This window comes from Nelumbo lutea, chromosome 7, assembly GCF_056320005.1.
Source record: "Nelumbo lutea isolate HS-2025 chromosome 7, American lotus-T2T, whole genome shotgun sequence".
Taxonomy (NCBI): domain Eukaryota; kingdom Viridiplantae; phylum Streptophyta; class Magnoliopsida; order Proteales; family Nelumbonaceae; genus Nelumbo; species Nelumbo lutea.
Genome location: NC_142690.1, coordinates 55,321,394 through 55,344,800, shown reverse-complemented (window position 1 = coordinate 55,344,800; position 23,407 = coordinate 55,321,394). Strand labels below are relative to the sequence as shown.

The 23,407-nt window shown below is 36.2% G+C and overlaps 1 protein-coding gene, 1 long non-coding RNA gene and 1 pseudogene across 3 annotated transcripts; 1 reads left to right on the top strand and 2 right to left on the bottom strand.

Annotated features, from left to right (window-relative positions):
* The first annotated feature begins 52 nt into the window (after positions 1-52).
* On the top strand, positions 53-2,392 carry LOC148846469 (uncharacterized). 2 transcript variants are annotated; one of them, XR_016102416.1, is made up of 4 exons: positions 53-163; positions 273-323; positions 1,888-1,997; positions 2,278-2,392. It is a non-coding gene; the product is annotated as an uncharacterized LOC148846469 (long non-coding RNA). The 2 variants fall into 2 exon arrangements; XR_016102415.1 differs by lacking the exon at positions 53-163 and having other exon boundaries at positions 212-323.
* Positions 2,393-3,145: 753 nt separating this feature from the next.
* On the bottom strand, positions 3,146-3,820 carry LOC148846468 (histone H3.2-like). The gene has a single exon (XM_088955597.1). The coding sequence runs from the start codon at positions 3,718-3,720 to the stop codon at positions 3,310-3,312; it is 411 nt and encodes a 136-aa protein (XP_088811723.1). The 5' UTR covers positions 3,721-3,820; the 3' UTR covers positions 3,146-3,309.
* Positions 3,821-4,332: 512 nt separating this feature from the next.
* On the bottom strand, positions 4,333-5,925 carry LOC148846467 (vicilin-like antimicrobial peptides 2-2 pseudogene; annotated as a pseudogene).
* Between the last annotated feature and the right edge of the window lie 17,482 nt (positions 5,926-23,407).

Here is a 23,407-nt window from a genome sequence, read left to right as displayed (position 1 = left end):
CGGTACTGATATATTGATATAGCAAAGTCGGTTTCCCTTTTATTGAAGATATTTAATCAGGTAAGTGTTTCTATACTCAGGTTAGTGCATTTGCTTTGTTTGAGGAGACATTTTTCTGGATAAGTGCATTTATCAATGCTAAGTTGGGCTATTACTTACCCAGGTAATCGATTCACCCAGCAATCATTCTTTTCCATTGGACTTATTAACACTGAAATGCAAACATAAATTGTTCAATTCTTGAAATTAATGGTCCCCATTTACTGAAACAGGGACAAGATACTTGACAGAGTCTAGGAAATGTTGAGACTAGTTTTGATCAGGTGCGGATTGTCCTTGAATCTGACTATGAAGGATGTTATTTCCACGCTTCAGCTGTACCTGAACTCTCCTCTTGGTTTTTGCTCTCCTTGTAGTATTTGGTTGGATAAATGAGCCAATTTGAAGCTTGCCCTTTTAATCACGTTTTTCATAGCTGTAATTCCTTAGGCTTCGTTTGGCTGCGGTGTAAAAGCCGGTCTGGTGTACTTTTACATTTTGGTCCAGTTTTCCGACCGTTTGGATGGAATGTAAAAGTACACCGAACATCAATGTAAAACCTCACCTTCAAAGCCTTTTTTTACTTGGATAATCGATGTATAAAATACATCAATTTTTTTCGATGTAAAAACTTGATTGAAGTAACCTCGGTGTAAAATCTCACCTTCAAAGCCCTCTTAGATCTGTGATTTGATGTTATCTTTCTTAGATCTGGATTTTTTTATTCAACCGAATCTGTATTCCTTTGAATATAGGGTTGTTTTTTTTTATCTGGATCTGGGTAACTATGTCAGCCCTTGCGGCCCTTGTTGTATTTCTCAGTTCTGAAATCCTGACATTTTGTAATTGGTGAGTTATTTTCTCCATTTGAGGGTAATCTAGCAGAAAATCTACCAAGGAATGAGTAGAAGAATGATCATATTATGCTTTTTTTTTCTAAGAAAATGATCTTTTAATGTGTTGAATTAGTTAGTATAAAGAAAAGATATATGTAAAACTGAGACAAAGAAATCTCATTGTAATTTTTACAAACACAAACAGAAGGATGAAACAGAGAAATCTCAATGTAAGGATTTTTTGTATATGTCTAGGATGGTATGTAAGGATAAATGTGAGAGAAGTAATAACCAGCTAGGGATACAAGGATGAAATATAACTGCAAAGGTTTATGGATGATCAAGTAATATGTCAGATAATATGAAAATTTAGAGCATAGAAACAATATTTATCTGAACAGATGACAGAATAGACACAAAAAATAAAAGGAAAAAGAAAATAGAAGACAAGAAAAAAGATAATATAAACATCTGAGAAACGAGCAAATTTGACCCTCAAAAATCAGGTCATAAGTTTTTCTTTTTTCTTTTACCAGCAAATCAGCTTAGAATTATTGAACTTGACAATTTGGAATATAAAATGATCATGGTCCAGCATGTGTTCTACTTTGGAGTGTGAGACAGGGTATCTCCTTAGCTGCACCCTTAAAACATACTCTTTCTTCTTCCTCACTCTGATTGTCTCTGGACGAATGTTTGTCATTGTTTGTAGTGCACAATATTTTAAAATGCGGGTGAAGTCTTATATATGCCAATGTGCAATACGTGAGCCTTTAAACATTAGACATGAGACTTAAGCCTCAAGAGATTTCATTTTTTATGGAAAATGAGCTAAATCAAGAACAGGTATAGAACTGTCACAAAGGACTACATTTTTTACAAGAAAGCATATATGGAAGATTCATCATATAAACAATGAATAAAAACTAGTAAAAGATTTTAGGATGTTTATGCATTCTATTTTGCTGAAATTATGTACCAAGGCCATTAATTTTTAGTCTCCTTTTTCTAGTATGGTCACAGTTTTGAAACTCAATGAAACTTATCTGGAGAAGTCACCATGTTCAAGGATTCAAGCTCTCCTTCATTTGATCGAACATCCACCGATATACCTACCTCAGGGTAAGTCATAGGAAACTGTTCATTCATCATTTGGAGCTTAATAATGTCAAAAGCCATTTTCCCGCTTTTATGTTTTACCCATTTCCAATTTATCAAATCAAGATAAAAATAGCAGATTTTGCATAAATACCGGTGTCTCTTCCATTTTTTCCTATACTTATTTAAGGGAATGAACTAGATTATAAGAGTGGATTTAGATATGGCCTGAAATGAATACCAACAAGATTACAAGTTTAACTGCTTTTCGTGGTTTTAACAGAAGGAACTGCTTTGGTGACAGGGCATGGGGTAAATGTGGTCTCGTAACCAAGAAATTCAGTGGCATGGGGGAAATAGAAACCACCAAAATAATGTAATCTCTGCTTGTGTGATCCAAAGCCTTTCTATGTCTTGCTAATGCAATTCAAAGTCTTTCAATTCAATATATTATCTGTTGACAAGGTTACTCTTCATCTGTTCTTGTTTTAGAGCGTCTTTGTCGTGTACAAGGTTATTGTTTCTAATAATAATTATTCTGATATTGTTTTTTACAAATATACTATTTTGATATCATTACTGATAAAGAAAAGACAAGCACACAGGTATCTACAAAAACGAGTTCAATATAGATATCTATGAAGGGTGATTGATGGGCTAGAAAATGGGACATTACATGTGTTCATGGGGCTTGGGGTAGTGGAAAGTGATTATTAGGCCTAAAATATTTATTAGATTAAATCGGATTGTGTTGGATTAAGGCAATATCGGCAATCCAGACATTAAATTGGACCAATCCAAAATGATCTAAAATATTCATTGGATTGGATTGGACATGGTCCATTTGTAATGGATTCACATTGGATTGGATTAGATTGAACCAAATCTAATCCAATTGACACATGAATACCAGCTCATACCCAAAGACATCTTCAACAATTTAAACGCCGAAACGGGACAAGTTGCTTTTGATCTTTACTTCGTCATATTACCAAATTCAGTTTAAAAACCAGGCTATTCATGATCCTTCCCCAACTTAGGTTTTTGAAAACTTGAATGAAAATAAAGAGTTAAAGTCACCAAGTATATTCAAGTCTTTTTACCAAACAAAATTTCAGAGGGATAAACAGAGAGGAAGGCTAGACAAGAAAGAAAGAATTAAGACAATTAAATAAACTGAACAATCTTTTTGATTCTGTAATTAACTAATGGCCCTTGCATTCTTCGTTCCAAGGTATCAAACAAGTGTAAACAAGAAGCTAAAGCCTTCTGGACAGATACATATAAACCCAGATGCATGGTAAAGGAAACAGAAGAAGAGAGAAATGGAACAAAATCAAGCTCTTTCCCCTCTGATTCTCCGAGCCAACTGAATATCTTTTGGCATAATAGTAACCCTCTTACCGTGGATGGCGCATAGGTTGGTATCCTCAAACAAGCCAACCAAATAAGCCTCAGCTGCCTCCTGCAAGGCAGCCACGGCGCTGCTTTGGAACCTCAAATCCGTCTTGAAGTCCTGAGCAATCTCACGAACAAGCCTCTGGAAAGGAAGCTTTCGGATTAAAAGCTCAGTGCTCTTCTGGTACTTCCTGATTTCCCTAAGAGCCACCGTTCCGGGCCTGAACCTGTGGGGCTTTTTCACTCCTCCAGTCGCCGGAGCGGACTTGCGAGCGGCCTTCGTCGCGAGTTGCTTCCTTGGGGCCTTTCCTCCGGTGGATTTCCTGGCTGTTTGCTTAGTTCTTGCCATTTCCAAGAATGAAGGGACGGAGGACAAAGCGAATTAGGGTTTTCTTTCCTGCTTTGGGTTCGATTGGAGAGGGGCTGTTGAATATTGTTGCCTCGAGCCTGGTATTACTTATAATAGGTAACCTGGCACCGGAGTGAAATGTTTTAAATTTTCGGAAAAGTGGCGCGAGTAGATAATGAGCGTTGGATTTAGAATGCAAGAAACGATCAGGATTGTCTTATTTCAGAGTACACGGATCGCGATCTGGGACTTACTGGTTTTTCGTTCTTTCGGGGATCTTTTCCATCCAGCCGTTTCTTCAATTTTTAATTGCTTTAAAGAAAGGGAAAATCTATGATATGGAAAAAGTATATTTTCTATATCGTATCGGATGAGATGGACGAATCAACATCCGCCTTCTCTGTTTCGGTGAATATGGGTTAAAAAACAACCATTTAAATTGTATTTTAAAAAAGAAATTCATTTCAGTATAAGAAAGACGTTAATGTCTTCACTGTTAAACGTCGCTCAGAAGCCGCTCTGGCGGACTATCGTCATTTTCAAACAGAGGAATAGAGAAGGTGTCGATTTTCAAACAGAGTTCTTCTTCTCCTGTTGTTGCATTCATGGGTATAGCGGTAATAATTTTATGACGGTGGGGAACAATCTACGGGATGACGAAAGAAGGAGCACGGGGAAGAAGACAGTCGTTGTTTTCGAACGAAAGAACTGAGAAGTCGTCGATTTTCGAACAGAGTTCTCCTGTTTCGATTTTTTTTTTTAACTACCAAAAAGAGCCTTTCATTTCATTATTATTTCATTGGTGGTGAGCAAAACTAGAAAGCAAAAGCTTTCGCTCATTTGTTTTCTTTCTACAAAAAGGATCACAGTTGATGTTTACTCACTCTACCCAGACTCTAGTACATACTAAGTAGCAGCAGCAGTAGTAGTAGGTCTATCTCCTACATCCTACAAATTACAGTTTATCTAAAAACCAGCAGAATCCATGATGGAGAGCAATCGTCCGCCATTATCGTGTTTGTGGCGCTGCTTCTGCTTCGGGGGACAAGGAACAAAGAACGACTCCTCCCATGTCAAAAGCCAGCTCCTTCGCCTCCTTGTCCATTTGTTTCCTCATGTTGTGTTCTTTCCCAACGATGAAGTTCCTCTTGTTATCTTGGGTGTTTATCCCGAATACAATTATCTTGCAGATTCTCTTTCTCGGAAGCAACAACAGTGAACACATGCCCCAATGGAATTATGAAACCTGTATTTGAAGACACACGGGAGCTGGCCTTCTCATACTATACCACCTCACCTTCTCCTTCTCTTCCTCTCTGGTTCTGACTGGAGATGTGTGGGCACGCCATCTCCCCACCATCCACTCCCTTTCACTACAAAAGCTATCTTGGTCGACCTCGTGTTGAACAAGGGAGCTAGCATTGCTCTGACTCCATAGTTGTTAGAATAGATGGGGCGTTTCTTCAACGGGATGAACGGGGCCCTCGTCTCACTATTGTGTATGCTCCACCGACGCCCGCCCTCTGATAATGAAGAAGCCTACTCGCTCATGGCCTTAATCTGTTTCTTTGACGCATTCCTCATCACTCCCTTCCTTTTCTCTCCCAACATCCTCTTTAGTTTGTCTTTTGGAGTATTTAGAGCGGCTTCCAGGATTTCATTGCTAAATGCAGTGTAGAATGATTCCCTATCTTTGCTGTTGGCGCTGAAGAATTTCGAGACGTGGCTGGGAGTTGAGATGGTCCTGAAGAGTGTAACTATCGGGTTGTTTTCGTTGTCGTCTCTGTTCACCAAGTAGACCATCGTTCCAACAGGAATCCTAGCTACATCTCCACACTCAAGATTGTAGGATTCCCTGTTATCATTGTGCACCAAGTTGATTGTTGCCTTCCCTTAACAACGATGACAATATCATCTGCATCCCAATAGTGGGGGATCAGGAAAGTGTTAGGTTCAGCTTCCAAGATAGCCAAGTGGTAGTTATCTAGACCACTCAGAAGCTTGAATCGGGAATTGAATCTCTGCTTATCGAAGAAGTAGGGGTTACTCATATGTCGCTCCTGCTACTACTCCTCCCCTCGCCTGCCTTGTCTTTGCTTGTTATCTCTTTGCGATTTCAGTGGGGTAAGCCAGTGACAAAGCTGCCGACAAAAGGAAAAGAGAGAGGAGGAAGAAACACAAAGGAAGCTTGGCTTTGATCGCCATGACTGAAAGAGAGAAAGCTTTGGTGGACGGATTCTCCTATTTCGTATTGCGCTGAGGAGTATAACTGTTTCGCTGATAGGGAGGAATTGGAAAAAAAAATCATTTTTTTTTTAATACTTTAAATTTTAATTATAATATAAAATAATTAATTATCGATTAATATAGTAAATTCAATAATTACTGCAAACGTGGCATTATAATGGATTTTCCATACGATATGGTTTTCATATCGTAGTCGGATCGGCTTCGGGCTTCCCTCCTAATTCCTAAGGCCATGTTTCATGTTTGGTGTGGCTTCCGTTTATTAGAAAAACAATGTCACATAGGTTGGGGTGGCATTTGGCACCAATGCCATTTTCTGAGAAAATAGTACCATGTAGGCGCCACATCAGTAGGGGTGCAACTTGGGAGGGCTCAACCTTAGCCCGAACCGGCCCAATCCGAAATTTTACACGAACTAGGCTTGGATTTTTGTTTTTCGGGTTAGGCTTGGGCCTAAGAAGTTAGGTTTTTTATTTTTTGGGCCGGGCTCGAGCCTAGCCCTTAGGTAGCCCGAACTCAGCCCAATTATGTACATTTATACATATATGTGTATATATGTAAATGTTGCATACATATTTACATATATATACATACATATTTGTATATATAACATTTGTATGATATTTTGCATACATATTTACATACATACATATATGTATAATTTTAGAGTGGGTTCATTGACCAACCCAAGCCCGGCACGGGCCCAAGTCCAACCCGAGTGCATCAAATTACAAGGCAGGTTGGGTTCGAGTTGGAAAAATCGGGCTTGATCTCGAGCTCGGGCTGGGTTTGGGCCTTAAGCCCAAATTCTAGGGTCAAGCCTGGGTTGACCATAAACCCAACCCAACCTGCCCGACTTGCACCCCTAAACATCAAAAATAGTGGTGGTTCAAAAAATTACCTCTTATTTGGTATTGCTTTTCCATAAAAAATGTTGCTCCAAACTATGCCTTGGAAATCGAGAAAGTATGGTTTGAAAAAACACCAAATTCAATGTTTTCTCATAAAAACAGCCCGTTCTTGTCAACAATGCAATGATGTGGCATCATCCTGAGCATAGATAATGTAGACTAATAATGAAAATAGTTATACAACACTAGTACCAAACAAAACCTATGTGGCATCATTGGGGCCAAACAAAAAATAAAAGTCGTTTTCTCAAAATACGGTGCAATAGACCCTCATGCATACAACAATATTTTCTCATAAAACATTTTGAAGCAACAACATCGATGCCAAACACCTATCGAGTTTGGAAGCAATGTACATCAACAATGATGTAGAAGTTTACGTCGATTCAGTTTTGTAGGTGTTTGTATGAAATAATAAAGTTTTACATTTATTATGGATGTAAAGTGGACATAAAACTTTATGTTTTTTAGGCTCAATGTTAACTTTTTTTATGGTTTAGGCTTCATTTGGTAGAGGTGTAAAATCAAATCGGGGTAAACTTTTACAACTCTGTTCGATTTTGCAGGCAATATACCTCGTCAATCGGTGTAAAAGTGCAATCTTGTCAGTGTATTCATTGAAAATCAGTGAAAATTTTACGTCGATAAAATCGATGTAAAATTTTACCTTCCTCTTCCTTTGTCCAACGGTTATCTCGTGTCTCCTCTCCAACGACTGCTGCATATCTTTGTTTGATCGAAGAAGAGAGCGAACCAGTGCAACGTGATCGATCCGTTGAACCTCCTTTCTGAATGGAATCCTACAACAAACCATTGCGATTGGTATGGAACCTGACGCAAATTCTCCTTCTTCTTCTCCTACTTACTACCTGCCCTGTTCACTGTCATAACCCTTTTGTTTTCGTTCTGCCTCGTCTCTCTACAATATCACTCATCAGTCTTTAGTCATCCAGAACATATATTTCATTTCTTACAGCTAAATCCGGCCCCTGGTGGGCCTCTTCTTAGCATTTCGTCTTAAACCAGCATTCTCCGGCCGGCGCGTCGCGCAGCTCTGGACCCCAATGTCACGCCTTTGGAATGAACTTTTTCCGGCGAAAACGGCACTTTTCATCTTTTTCCTCGTCTCATTGGAATTTTGCTTTTCAGAATCCGTCAACTCCTTGCCTACTGATGCAATGTCGCTTCTCAACTTTAAGAGCTCTGTTTCTTTCGATCCGTTGAACCTCCTTTCTGAATGGAATCCTACGACAAACCATTGCGATTGGTATGGAACCTGACGCAAATTCGAGTGCTATCCATTCCTTTTTTAGTAGAGACCCAACTTCCATTGAGACCTAGTTTGAAAATTTACACCATGAAAACCAAACGTGATCGATGTAAATTTTCAAAATCAACCGATCCTAATTTCTATCCATCGCTAAACCGATTCACATTTTTCCTCAAACAAATGCAACATTGTGTAAAACCTTGTAAAATTTGAATTTATACCTCAAACAAATGCAGCCTTGTGTAAAACCTTGTCAATGAACTTTTACATCAATGAGGTTTTACACGGCTTCCAAACACAGCGTGCCACATGCATTTACATGTTTATTCAAGAAAAACATGAGTTATTTGGGTGTATTTATCACAATACGAGAATAAACATAAATGCCTCGGTTTCTGTTATAGAGGACGATATAGGAAGCAACAAAATGATGCTTCCCACAACACTCTTTTGTTGCTTCCAACAGTATTGTGATGTGGATAGGTGGAATGCGTTGGAATAAATGGTGCCAAATAGCAAAAAATCATATCAAATTGTTTTTCATTTGTAAGCATTGCCTCAACTTTTATCCACGAAAAATGTGAACCCCAGACAGAAGTCATACCAAACACCATCTAAGTCTATTCACAAGTAGGGGTGCAACTTGGGTAGGACCAACTTGAGCTCGTATTGATCCATCTGCATTATGCTTCACCGTAAATACCCATCTGCATCCAACTGGTTTCTTTCTTTTTGGAAAATCAAGTACCTCCCAAGCATTTAGGGATGGATAAGGCTTCATGCACTATTTTTGGAATAGGGACATTGGAAATGGAGCTAAGGTAGGACTTGTAGGTAGGAGATAGGTGATCATTGGATAAAAAATGGGAAATACAGTGGGCTGTGGATGTTGTACAATGTCATTTCCCTTTACGGACTGCAATTGGAAGGTCAATATCATCTGTAGGGGAAGTCTCTGTGGGCTCTATGACTGAAGTATCTGGACCTGGAGCTACAGATAAGATTGGAGTTGGTCTGAACTGCTAATGATCAGGATCAACCTGCCTGCACCACCTGTGATAAACCCTCAACTCCTGATCCCTCTGACCACCCTCACCATAACAGCTTTCCCTAAACTCTTGATCTCTTTGACCACCCTCACCATTGCAACTCTCATCACCCAATGGAATAGGTAAAGGAATTGCCCCACTCTCACTACTCTCCCCCTGAGGGGCAACCCGAGGATAATAGGGTGTCCCCTCAAAGAAAGTGACATCCATGGAGACGAACTTCCTCTCGGAGACAGGATCATAACAGCAATAACCCTTTTGAGTTTGTGCATAACCAAGGAATATGCATTTGGAGGCTTTGGATTCGAACTTGGAGGGATGGGGTCCGAGAAGCTAAACAAAGCAAGTGCAACCGAATGTCTTAAGGGGAATAAAAAACAAGTCCTCACGTGGGTGTAGAAGCGAAAAAGGAGATTGCATATCAAGGACCTTGTAAGGGACCCGATTAATAAAGTATATTGCCGTGAGGATAGCATTCCCCAGAAGTGAATAGGAACATTGGAAGTAAACATGAGGCTTCTAGCCACTTCCAAAATATACATATTCTTCCTCTCAGCAACTCCGTTCTGCTGAGGTGTATGAGGGCAAGAGCTCTGGTGGATAACCCCATGATGAAGAAGATAAGATGTCAATGATTTAGCAAAGTATTCATTTGCGTTATCAAATCGGAGAACTTTGATATTGGCATTAAATTGGGTTAGAATCATTTGGTAAAAATTTTGGGTCAAAGAAGGTACCTCATCTAGTGAACGCATGAAATAAACCCAAGAAAAACGAGTATGGTCATCAACAAATAATAAAAAATATATGTACCCACCCATGGAAGGGATATGATAAGGCCCCCAAACGTCAGTATGCACAATATCAAAAGAATTATCACTCCTTTTATTACTCAATAAATAAGGCCTTCTACAATGCTTAGCAAACTCACAACTTTTACACTGTAGCTGAAACAACTTAATAGACTCAAATAAAGTAGGAAACATACTCTGTAAAGATCGAAAAGACAAATGACCTAATCGGTTATGCCAAAGCATAACCGGACTCACACTCTTAGAAACAAAAGACAACTTCTCTATTGACTCTCCTTGACGAAACCGGTCCCCGAGCAGATAGATCCCATTCGTCTCACGGCCAGTCCCAATCACCTTCTGTGTCTCCAAGTCCTAAAAAACACATCGGTTAGGGAAGAATGTTACTGAGCATTTCATATGCTTGGTAATACTACTGACTGAAAGAAGGTTAGTATCAAGCTTAGGCAAATGCAAAACAGATGATAGGGAGATTGTATTTGAAAGCTTGATGTCACCCTTCCCTGAAATAGGAACCAGGGAGCCATTAGCAATTGAGACCTTATCCCTACCAGAAGACAAATGGTAAGTAGTAAACAGTGAAGGCAAGCTAGTCATGTGATCAGATGCACTTGAGTCTATTACTCAACAAGGTTCAGTAGTACCTGGAGCTGATGCATGATAGCCTGAAGCTCAAGTACCTGAATGGGCGAAGGCAGATGTGACAGGGGCTGATGGAGGCTGCGGTGGCTGAGCTGAATTTCCAACCTCCTTTTCTAGCTGTATTAGGGCAGCCCGAACTGCAGCTAAGGTCTACAAAGATGTTCCTTTTGTGCCAGATGAGGATGTTGAATCAGTGTTCATGGCTACATGAGCAGTGCCCTTCTTGTTTCTTAACTTCGCAGGAACCAAGTGGGGGAGCAATTTCTAACATGTCTCTTTTGTATGTTTGGGTTTCTTGCAATGTTCACATACTACATCCTTCTTGTCTTCCTTCCTCCTGTCCTTCTCTGAATCACCCATTGATTTTGGTGTAGCCGCTACAAAGGCTGATGTGGGTTGCATCATAACCTTCATTCTGGTTTCTTCACTATGTACAAATGAGTAAGCCTGAGAGAGAGTCACACTGTCTCTAGTCAAAATCTGTTGCCTGACAATATCATATTCTGAGTTCAGTCCTGCCAGGAACTCAAACACTCTGTTTGTCTCAATGTGCTTTCTATGGGTCTGAGCATCTTTGGGACTTTCTCGCTCAAGAGTCTCTAAGTGATCAATCTCGTGCCACAGGGACTTCAAGGTAGAGAAGTAGACCGACGCCAGTTTCTCTCCTTGTTTAAGGGTGTTCACTTCACATTTCAATTCATATGCTCTAGCAACATTAAGGGATTGGGAGTAAGTTTCTTTCATAACATCCCATATCTCCTTAGCTGTCTTTGCCCACAAATAATTCCGTCTAATATGAGGTTGCATACAATTACATAGCCATGTCATAAAGCATCCACTTGGTATATGTCGGGTCTCCCTTGGAAGGTTCTTTCATATCTCCCAGGAGGTACCATAATTTACCTCATCCACCAATAATCATCATGGCTGATTGGGCCCATTCCAAATAGTTTGATCCATCAAACTTTACGGTCGTAATCTGACCACCCATCTCAGAAATACCACCATAACTGATGTTCCCAAGACTGTCTTCTGCCTGAATTTTAGACTCCATTTCTGTCAAGTCTCAAAACAACACTTGAATCACCAATCACAATCAAAATAGTATAGGCATGATTTGTATTCTCAGTGTATGTGCACAAAACCGAAATAATTCTGATCTGAAACCAACTAGCCAACACAGCAGTAGCTGTTCGTAGATCTCTAACTCCCTTAGAACTCTGAGAACAGCCTTAAAAAAATTGATATGCTAGGGAAAGTTAGGGTTTTAATCAGTCCTGAAAAGAAACAATTTAGTCGCACTGTCCAAACTATATAGATGAGCTTGTAGTAGGGTTTTAATCAGTCCTGAAAGGAAGTAATTCAGTCGCACAGTCCAAACTGTATAGATGAGCTTGCAGTAGGGTTAATAAGAAACCCTAGAATCTGACCGGACCTACCAATAAACTTAAGAGTAGCTCTAGGTAGATCACAGGGTTCAGTCAAACACTAGGGCTTGCCGAAGATCACTTTCAAACCCTAGAGTAGAGAGAAACACAATTCGACCAGGGTTTGCGGTAAAAACCTAGTGAATCAAAGAGAGAAAGAACTAGAATGGTTCAGCCTTCCCTTCCAGATATGTCCAACCTATCTTCTCTGATAGAACTTCTCTTAAAAAGTAAACAACTTACAAGGAAAAAATAGTTCGCTGCCTTCTAGGGTTACCTGAACCCTAGTCTTTTCTGATCCTTCCTAACCACCAACACTCTACAACCCTAGCAAGTTTCCAACAGCTACTAGCACCTTTGGCGATCTCCAAGAATCAGTCTACGAACTCCTCCGTTTCAACTTTCAGTCTTAGGGAATTCTCATGTGGTCGGCTGGTATTAGACTCACATGAAAAACCCTAACCTGGCTCTGATACCATGTAGGTTTTCAAGACTGCTATTCAGTCTTGACCACTAAGAGATTTCAGGTTCGATGAGAAGAAAAGTGAAGAAGAAGTAGAAGAAAGAGTGGTGAAAGAGCAGTAGAACACATATTTTGAGGAGAAGAAAGAATATCAATATTCTGCCGCCACCACTTAAGTTAATATATATAGGTTATGCTAGTTACATGAAAGGACATATTTGCCCTTGGTGTTTACATCATAACTACTAACAAATAACAAACAATATAAAACTGAAACAAGAAATAACAGATTAGCAAAATAACCACAACTGTGACTAGATACATTCTACCCTACGGACAAAGTGGGACTAGTTGTGGGGCCCACATCAATGTTCTCTACAAATCATTATGAGCTGAGAGGTTAAGTGTAAACCATTGAGGGTTATACTTGATGGATTAATCTTGCATCTGCCCACAGTCCTTGGGCCTTCATAAGGTGGCTGGACCTAAAGACCATTTAATGTAAATATTGGGCCCATTAAGAGCCTATATTGATGGACTCAGGGGTTCACTGTGTTCTACAGTGAATTTGGTCAGGCCTTGTAACAAAAGCTGGGCTGAACCCATGTGGCTGATGTATAGATCAATGCTAGGGTCCCACACCGTACAAGGAGAGCCAAGCTAGCTAGCATTTTAAGGGAAAGTGAGCTATGTGACTAAATGGGCTTTAAGCCCATTTGGAACTAGGCTTAAGCGAGTTAATTAAAAAGGGGCGAATTCTGGTTTATAATCTGATTAGGATTAACTAAAAGATAAGATAAGTCTTATCCATTTAAGAGTTCAGATCCAAATATCATATTTGAATCAATAAATTCTTTCCTAATTGGATTATGAAGATGATCCAAAGAAGGCTATAAATAGGGGGCAAATTCACCAGTTTTATGCACTCAACAATCTGCAGAATTCTCCTCCAGTTCTTGTCGCCCCTACCCAGTTCGATTTTCACCTTTGGATCTGATCAATAATAGTTCTTGATATTGTTTCTTACTAGAAGAAATAATTTAAAGTCGTGCTCACCAGCCCTTTGCATGATTCTTATTGAAGAACCACTTTGTTGATCTTGCCTCACCATAAGCTTTGTCATCTTCAGTGGAGGCAGGTTTTGGTCACCTCTTTGGGCATGAACACTTACATTGGGAGTTATTGTTATTCCGTATCAGATATATCCCTACTTGCTTCCTTTTGGTTTCAGATTTGGTCTGGTTTGTTTCAAGAATAAACCTTAAAAATACAGTTTCCTAAATTAGGGAATAAGATTCCCGAAAGGGAGAATTTTTTTTTTTGAAATTTCGCCCAACCTCCCTATAAGGTTCGGCCATCCATATGATGGACCTCCCTTCCTTTCATAAATGCATACATACATGTTATTCGGGTTATGGTTGACCTGGCCCCGAATGCCACATGCCACCTACATGGCCACCTTATCTTCTTGGCCACATCAGTGCTGCATCATCACATGTATAATTTTATAGTGGACTCATCACCCAACCCGTACCTAATCCAAGCCCAAATCTAACTTGAATTCGTCAAATTAGAATGTGAGTTAGACTTGGATTGAGAAGATCAGGCTCGATCTGTGCTTGGGCCTTAGGGCCAAATCTTGGGATTGGGCTTGGGTTGACCAACTTGCACCCCTATTCACAAGTCACAACTCACCGATGTAATTATCATAAACCCAAGAGCATCCTAAGACTTTGATGGGACCCATTTAGCAACTGTAACTAATGACCATGGATTTAGTGACTGTCGGTTGGGAGGAATCGTTAGATGGTTTCTTTGTTAATTGTTAACCGTAGAGCACGAGTGATATGTGAACAATGACTAGATTAGGGAAGATCTCTCTCTCAGCTCGTAACGGGTGTCCAAACCAAAACTATCAAAATCTTAAAAAGTGATATAAGAGATTTTGACTCCCTTATCTGATAAAGAAGAACCACGAGAAAAAGAAGTCTCAGCCTCATGTCGAGATCAGATTACATGGACGACATAATGAAATGAAAACAAACGAGCCACCATGTCGCTTGTTTCTCTATCACACACAAACAGAGGAATATTTTATGCTCAGTTTGGAAAGAGTAACAGCGTAATATATATAAAATAATACAAAATATAAGGTTTTGCATTCTACATATTTACATTTATCTTCCTACCAAATTCAGCCTTGCGAATGAGACTGGATTTGCTCTTCACACCTGATGCCTCACAAGCGCCTCACACACACACACACACACTTCCTATCATACATTGGGAATATTTCCCATACTTATTTGTTATTATTCACATGAGATGTTCCTAATGCATGATAAATGTGCATGTGAGGCGCCCATTTGTGAGGAGCAGATCCCGTTACTTGTTATTTGGTTTTAGTCTATCCTGTCTGAATTCTGTCCAACCAATCGTATATTGGCTTGTGCATTGATATTGGCCGATATGCAACGTATTCGATTAAAAATGCAAACACTACTAATAACGTGATTTGAACCGAGAACACTGCATGTGTAGCATCAAAAGCCTTAGACTCTACGTGAAACCACTTGGCCATGTCATGCATTGTGATATTTAACGAAATAACATAATTTATATTAATATCTATCCAAATAAATAATCAATATTTATATTTGACAACCCCAATTAAAAATTAAAATAAAGAATATTTAAAATTAATATTTTATAAACAAACAAAATAAATAATCTATCAATTATATATTTACATCACAAGGAGTACCAAAATATGTATCTATATATATATTTACATCAAAAGATGATTTTCATATCAAGAAATTTATACAAACAAAATATTAATAGTAGAATTATTACCTTACTACTTAAAATTTATAAGTTCGCACATTATATATATCTTACAAATTTTATATATCTTTCTAATTATTAATTAATATTTTGATTTACATTAAATGACAACATATTTATTATTTAGAAAAAAATAAAAATCTGTTTGCAATATTCAAGAATATAATATTAAATTGAACTTATCAAATCCACTAATTTACATTTATATGAAAATTTGTTTTTTAATTTCAAAAAATTATACAAATAAAAATTTTAATAATGAAATAATTATTTTAATAATTAAAGACTATGAATTTGTAAATGATATATATCTTAGAAATTTTAACCAATTTTATATATTTTAAGTTAAAATTATATATTTTTATAAATTATTAAATGGTGGTTTAATTTATATTTGAGAATTGAATATTTGGTTAACTTTTTTTGTTAATGTTAAAATGTAAAAATAATAAAATAGATAATAATTGATATAATAATTAGGATAAATATAACAGTCCATCTTGGACTCTTAACTAATTCATTGTATGATATTTGTGTATTCCGCTATTAATTATAATATATTTTTATGTACCCCATTAAATATATATTTCTTATATATTTATACATTATTTTATGGCTATTTGACCATAAATTTAGTTTTATCAATGCATTTATGAAATTTGCATGTGTTTCTCTAGTGTATCTACGTTTTTCATATTTTCCATCCGTATTCATGCATTTCCAAAGTGTATCCGTATCCGTATCTATATCCACGTTGTCCAATACGATATTTGATGCTAATATTTAATCCTTGAGTTCAACTAAACCCCATAGTCCTATCAATCAGATTTTGTATTACTTTTTATTTGTTTATCATTTAGAAATTGGATTCAAAGCAAACAAACACACGCCACTCAAATGTTGGAACATTTGAATGCTTTTCAACTCAAGTGTGTTTGCACTATTTTTATTGAATGCTTTTCAACTCAAGTGGAAATAATATATATATATATATATATATACACCATAAACTAACGCTACAATCAAATTTCTCATACAATAAATATTAACACAACTGTCCCAAATTCTTTGCCTATTAAAGATCCTTCTACTTAGGGGTGGACTTGAGCCGAGCTGAGCCGAATAGTTGGCTATTCGAGCTCAGTTCAAACTAGCGACTTGAGCTCGAGCTCGGCTCAAGCTCGACTGCCTTTGATTGCAGGTCTCCCTAGCAGGTGAGGTACTGAGCCAAGGTCTCCCTCAGTTGCTGAGGTGCCAAGTCGAAGTCTCCCTATCAACTGTGGTGCCAAGCCGAGATCTCCCTTAGTTGCCAAGGTGCCGAGCCGAGGTCTCCTTCAATAGTCGAGCCAAGGTGACACCCTATCTACATATACTCGACTAGGCTCGTGAGCCTCATGAGCCAAGCTGTATTAAATTCAAGCTCAACTCAATTAACAAACGAGCCCATATATTAGACTTGAATTCAATTCGAAGCTCGGCTTAGATCGAACCGAATCAAGCTTTTCACAAGCCAAACTCGAATAGCTCAGCTCGTGGCCACCCCTATTTCTACTACAATGGTTGAATTAGAGATAAGAAGGAGAGGTCATAGCGAATGAAGAAGAGTATCTATCATCTGCAACCCATTTCCAGCCAACCATTGCAAATAGAGTGGGCTTCTGAATCCTCTCTACTAAGAATGTGGCGCGTTGTAGTTCTATGAAAAAGTATGAAGCTCCAATAGTGAATCAGGCAATTCATAGCTTTTCTCCACTGATGATCTGCTCTTGGCCGTCTCCAACCGGAGGATTGCATGAGGGAGGGCATACCCTTCATAAATTGGGACGGTGTGGCTGACACCATCTCCAGAGTCTATTGAAATTTGAAATTAGTACAGCCTAAGAAACCCCAACCCCAACTCGAATTAATGAAGATTTCAAATTATCTGTTCTGGTCCGCCCAAGACCGCTGATCATTTGTTTCGGACAGTTTAATCAATTTATTGAACGGTTAGGTAATTCGTAGGATTGGAATAAGTGGTGGGAGTGGGACCAAAGAAATTCATATTCGGATCCCAAGGCAGAGGTGTTCCATCCATCGTATCATTCCGTGAAGGTTGTCGAGAGCCGAGAGATTCCGGTTTCGGGTGGGGTCCAGGCAAGGTTCAGATAGACTTGGGCTTATCTCATAAACGATTCCGAACCACGTGGGTGGCCTGGCTGCAAGAATTCTGTTGAGACCTAGCGATTTCTTGGGTGTCGGATTGGAATTTATTCCTATGTATATCATATTTCAATAGGAAAAGGTTCACACCTAATTAACTCGTCTCACGTGTGGACAGAGTCGGGCAACCTATTTGAGTCTTCACGGAAGGGTCAGTTATTTTTATTTTTATTTTTTTTCGTGAGTAATATATAGGGTAAAAAACATGGTTTTCAAAAACGGACCGGACCGGAAAAACCGAGAACCAGTCAGGTGATCGGTTCTGGTTTTCTCTAAAACCGGATTTCCTCCAAAAATCGTTGATTTTAGTCAGTAAACCGCTGACCTGGGTGGTTAATCGTTCGAACGGTTTTGACCGTTTTTCATTTTTTTGTCAGAACGGGCCGGTCATTCGGTTTGAACGATCAGACTGTTCGACTTGGTAACTGGACCCCTGACCGGTTTGGTCTCCGGGTCAGTTTTAAAAACCATGGTAAAAACGTTAGAAGATGAGTGTTAAAGGAGGTTTTTGTTAAGTTAAAATAAGATTATTTTAGTAATTTTGTATGTAAAATAATTTATAAAAGGGTAAAATAGGTATTTAAAAAAATGGTGCAATCAGTCTAATATTTTCCATCTCGAAAGGTAAGGGAAGGAAGGTTTTTGTCGAGTTTCTCAAAAGTTGAGAAGAGGTATTTATTAAAATAGAACTATAAGAGAGGTTTTTATGATTGTCAGAAACTTGAGGGGAGGTTTTTGTATTTTATCCTAAAATATAAAAGCCTCTTTAAGGTTTCTTACAATTATAAAAACCTTGCCTATAATATTGAAAAAAAAAATCAATCCCCCAAGTTAAGTTAGAAAGAATAAAGTAATTTTATTCTATAAAAACTAGGAATGTCAACTAATGGGGTACGTGTGAAAAATGCCTTTTCCATTCCTGAACCCATTTAGTATCATTGGTTCCAAATTCATCCAAACGCGTTTACCTTTCCCCCAATTTCCCAAACCCTTTTAACCCATCCCGATCCGCCCCACTCGATTATTATTTGACATATCCTATTATTGCTATCATTTTTTAAATTTGAAATCTAAATTTAATTGTATTAATTAATACCTATTAAATCACAACATTTGGATATATTTAACATTTCATTTATCATAATTGACTCCATAACTAACCATATTTAACACACTACTTATAACATTAATTAGCTTCATTAATTACTTCATCTCATAAGTAATACAATTAATTCCATTTAAGTATATTTAAAACCAGTTTTATATAAAATTGAGATATTAATTCAATTTAATCATATTTAAAAGGGCAAATTTCTTAACCAACTCCTATGATTTAGGAAATTGACAAACTATACCCTTATTGTTTACATATTGTCTTAAAACACCCTTAATTTTTTTAAGAATTGTCTAAAACCACCCTTATAGTTGTTAGCTCTCTGTTAAGTATGGTTTTCAAAACCAGTATGGACTGAAAAAACTGGGAACTGGTCAGGTGACTAGTTTCGGTTTTTCCTAAAACTGGATTTTCTCTAAAAACCGTTGATTTTGGTAAGCAAACAGCTGACTCGGGTGGTTAACCATTCGAATGGTTTTGACCATTTTTCATTTTTTTTAATTTTTTAATTTTTTGTTAGAATGGGCTGACCGTTCGACCCGGTAACTGGACCCCTAACCGGTTTGGTCTCCGAGTCGGTTTTAAAAACCATGTCGTTAAGCACCGTTAACATGTGATACCATGTAACTAATATATTTTACTAGAATCCCTAAACTACCCTTTTATGGTCAAATATGCCCGATATGGGGCATATTATATCGTATCTTTGAAAGGTAGATACGGGGAATGCTAGTAAATCGGGTATCACATACCTTTTCGTCTATATTGGTACAATATCGATATGATACGGGGGCCTATCGACCGTTTTGGTGTCGTATCAGTCAATACACTATCGATACAGGGGCGTATCGACCGGTACACCACCAAAACAATATGGGCAGAGATTAAAAACCAAGAATGGGTGAAAAAAGGCTTCTTTCTCCCCCAAAAAGCATTCTCTCCATCCTAAACCACTCCAAATCTCTGATATACTTGCCCAAATTGCTAGATTTACAAAACAACAACAATAATGCATCAAACCTGATGATTTGGGAATATTTTTGAAGTTTTGGAAAATATTGCAAAAATAGGTGAGTTTTTCAAAAATTTTCATTTAATCCCTTTGGTTTGTTGTTTCTTTCTTGTTTGAATGCTTGAAAGTGTTCTAAACTTAATTGATCTACATTTCCCATGTCAAAAATCACAATTTTTTTTTATTACATGTGTAGATCTATGGATTTTTATAAGTAAATCTAGAAAAAGTAAAAAATAAAGAAAAAATTTAAAATGTTTGTTTTTTATTTGAATGTAAGGACTTAATATGTTAGAAACCTATGGATGATCTACCATATCCATGTAAGATTTGAAATTTTCTATGTAATATTTATTTATTTTTAGTTTTTTTGTAACTTTCAGAATTAAAAAAATAAATATTAATTAATTTTTTTTTATGATTTGTCCATAATGACTGAATGTATTGTAAATCTATGGTTGATCTATCATTTCCATAGATCATTTGATATTTATTATACAAATATGGTTTTTTGAGTTTTTTGTAATATTTAGAATTAATAATAAATAATAATTAATTACATTTTGTTATCATATAGCCCTAAGGACTGAATATATTCTTAATATATGGCTGATCTTTCATATCCATAGATCATTTGATATTTATTATTCAAATATGATTTTTTTTTAATTTTTTGTAATTTCAAAATTAATGATAAATAATAATTAATTATATTTTGTAATGATATAGCCTTAAGGACTGAATATATTCTTAATATATGGCTTATCTATCATATCCGTAGATCATTTGACATTTATTATTCAAATATGATTTCTTTTGTAGTTTTCAGAATTAATGATAAATAATAATTAATTACACTTTGTTATGATATAACCCTACAGACTGAATATAATCTTAATATATGGCTGATATATAATATCTATAGATCATTTGACATTTATTATTCAAATATGTTTTTTTTTATAATTTTTAAAATTAAAAGTGAATATTAATTAATTATTTTTTTTTGTGATTTGTCCATAAACAATGAATATATTCTTAATATATAACCTATCTATCATATCCATAGATCATTTGGCATTTATTATTCAAATATGATTTTTTTATTTTTTTTGTAATTTTCAGAGTAAATAATAAATAATAATTAATTACATCTTGTTATGATATAACCCTAAGGACTGAATATATTCTTAATATATGGTTGATCTATCATAACCATAGATCATTTGATATTTATTATTTAAATATGATTTTTTGTTGATTTGTTTTGTAATTTTTAGAATTAAAATGAATTTTAATTATTTATTTTTTATTGTAATTTGTCCATAAACACTGAATATATTCTTAATATGTGGCTGATCTATCATATCCATAGATCATTTAGCATTTTTTGTTCAAATTTGAATAATGATTTTGAAATGTGGATCATGAATAAATATGACATTTACATTGAATAAATATAAATATGCATATGAATTGCTTTCTGATTTATTTTTATGGTTTACGTGAATTATGATAGTTAAATTAATTCGATCACTTGGAAGCATTGGTCGGTTGGCTCTTTATCTCTTAGATATTTAAAATTAAAATTTCATATACTGAGTCTTTAATATGGCACATAAAAAGGAAGAAGAACTAGATATTGGATGAAAATATGGTATTAGAGTAAATAATAATAGACTCCATACCAAATGTAATTTTTGTGGGCAAATTATTAAAGGCGGTGGTGTAACCTGTCTCAAACATCACTTGGCTAAGGGTATCTAAATGTTTTTGATTGTCCAAAGTGCCCAATGGAAATTTTCAAGGTAATGATAGAACATCCCAAAAAATAGGAGATGATGAAGAAACAAAAACAAAGAGAGAAACATGTTGGAAAGAATATTGAGGTCCAGAAGGGATGAAGAAGAAGAAGAAAGGTCTCAATATGTTAACATTGATGATAATGATGATGATGATGCAGAGCAGAGATCATTCAATATGGGTAGACATGCATCATGAGCTTCTCAATGGAAGCATGAACAATTGTAAATATTCCATAGTACTCTGCCCCAATTTAGAGAATCACAACATCAAGAGGGGGGTTCATCACAACCACAAATTTCTAAAAGCAAGAGTGATAACTTTTGAACAAAGAGTTGGAAATAAGCATTTAACATATTTAAGCCCTCTAAGTCAAAAAAATCTTCAAAAAGTGACACTCCTAGTATAGAAGAGATGGAAAATTTTTGTATTGAGACAGAGATGTCGGGCAAAAAAATTAAAGAGTGTTATGACCATGGATCTGGAAATGATGGTAGAAGAGTTGTTTCAAAGTTGTTTTTTTATTTTTTTCAAACATATCCTTGCAAATGTAGTAACCTCTCCATATTATAAAATCATGATAGATGAAATTGTAAAAGCGGGAAAAGGTGTACGAGGGCTTACGCCTTATGAATTTATGGGGATGTTCTTAGATGAGGAAGTTGAAGAGTTGAAAAGTCATTTTAAAACATTCTTCCAAAAAGCTGAAACATATGGATTTACTATTATGTGTGATAGTTGGACAAGACCAACTAGATTGTTAATAATCAATTTTATAGTGTATTGTAATGAGAAAACAATGTTTCATAAATCCATTAATACATCTAGTGATTAACATAACCTACAATATTTGTTTAAGTTGATGAAGTTGGTGTAGAAAATGTTGTTCAAATTGTGAATGATAATGGAAGTGCTTATAAAGTTGACAAAATGTTAAAACGAAAAATAAATTACTTGTATTAGACACCGTATGTAATCCATTGCCTTGATTTAATGTTAAAAGACATCACTAAAGTTTTTATGGTGTTTAGAGTCATTGAAAGGGGAAAAACGACTATCAATTTTATTTATAATCATTCAATTGTTCTCAACTTGATGAGGAGTTTTACTAATAACATGGAGTTAATATGTCTAGGGCCAACTTGTTTTGCCATTCATTATATTGCTCTTGAAAGTCTGAATTATCAAAAGACAACATTAAGATGCATGATTGATTCAAATGAATGGAATTCATTGTCACAAATAAGAACAAAAAAAAAAAAAGAGAAGTTGAGAAAATTATCAATTGCAACAACTTTTGGAAATTAGTTCAATAATATGCTTTGATGACTGAGCCCCTTATAAAATTTCTTTGAATTGTTGATGGTGAAAAAAGAGCAATAATGAGAATTGTATATGAGGCAATGCGTAGAGTGAAGAAGATGACTGAAAGAAATTTTCAAATTCAAATAAGTACATCCTAAACATTATAAATAAGAGATGGAATGCATAGCTTGTTCACCATTTGCATAAAGTAGGTATGTTTTCTTTTTACTTTATGTAATTATATCATTAATTTCTAATATTTTATATTTTTATGCTAATTGGTAAATGAGTATTTAAGATTCCAATTAATAATATTATTTTTTTAATTTAGCATATTATTTAAATCCAACCTTTCGATATAATCATGATGTTGCTATAGATGATGATTTATTGTTATCTTTGAAGAAAGTAATTACAAGGTTGGAGCCAGATGAAACCAGAGCTACCATTTCCTTAGAAGATGTAAAAGTGTAATTGTGTAAGTTGATAAATTATATAATAATATATTTTGATAATATGATACTAATATTTATTATTTTCAATGAAGGCAAAAATATTCCATGAAGCATTAAATGACTTTGTA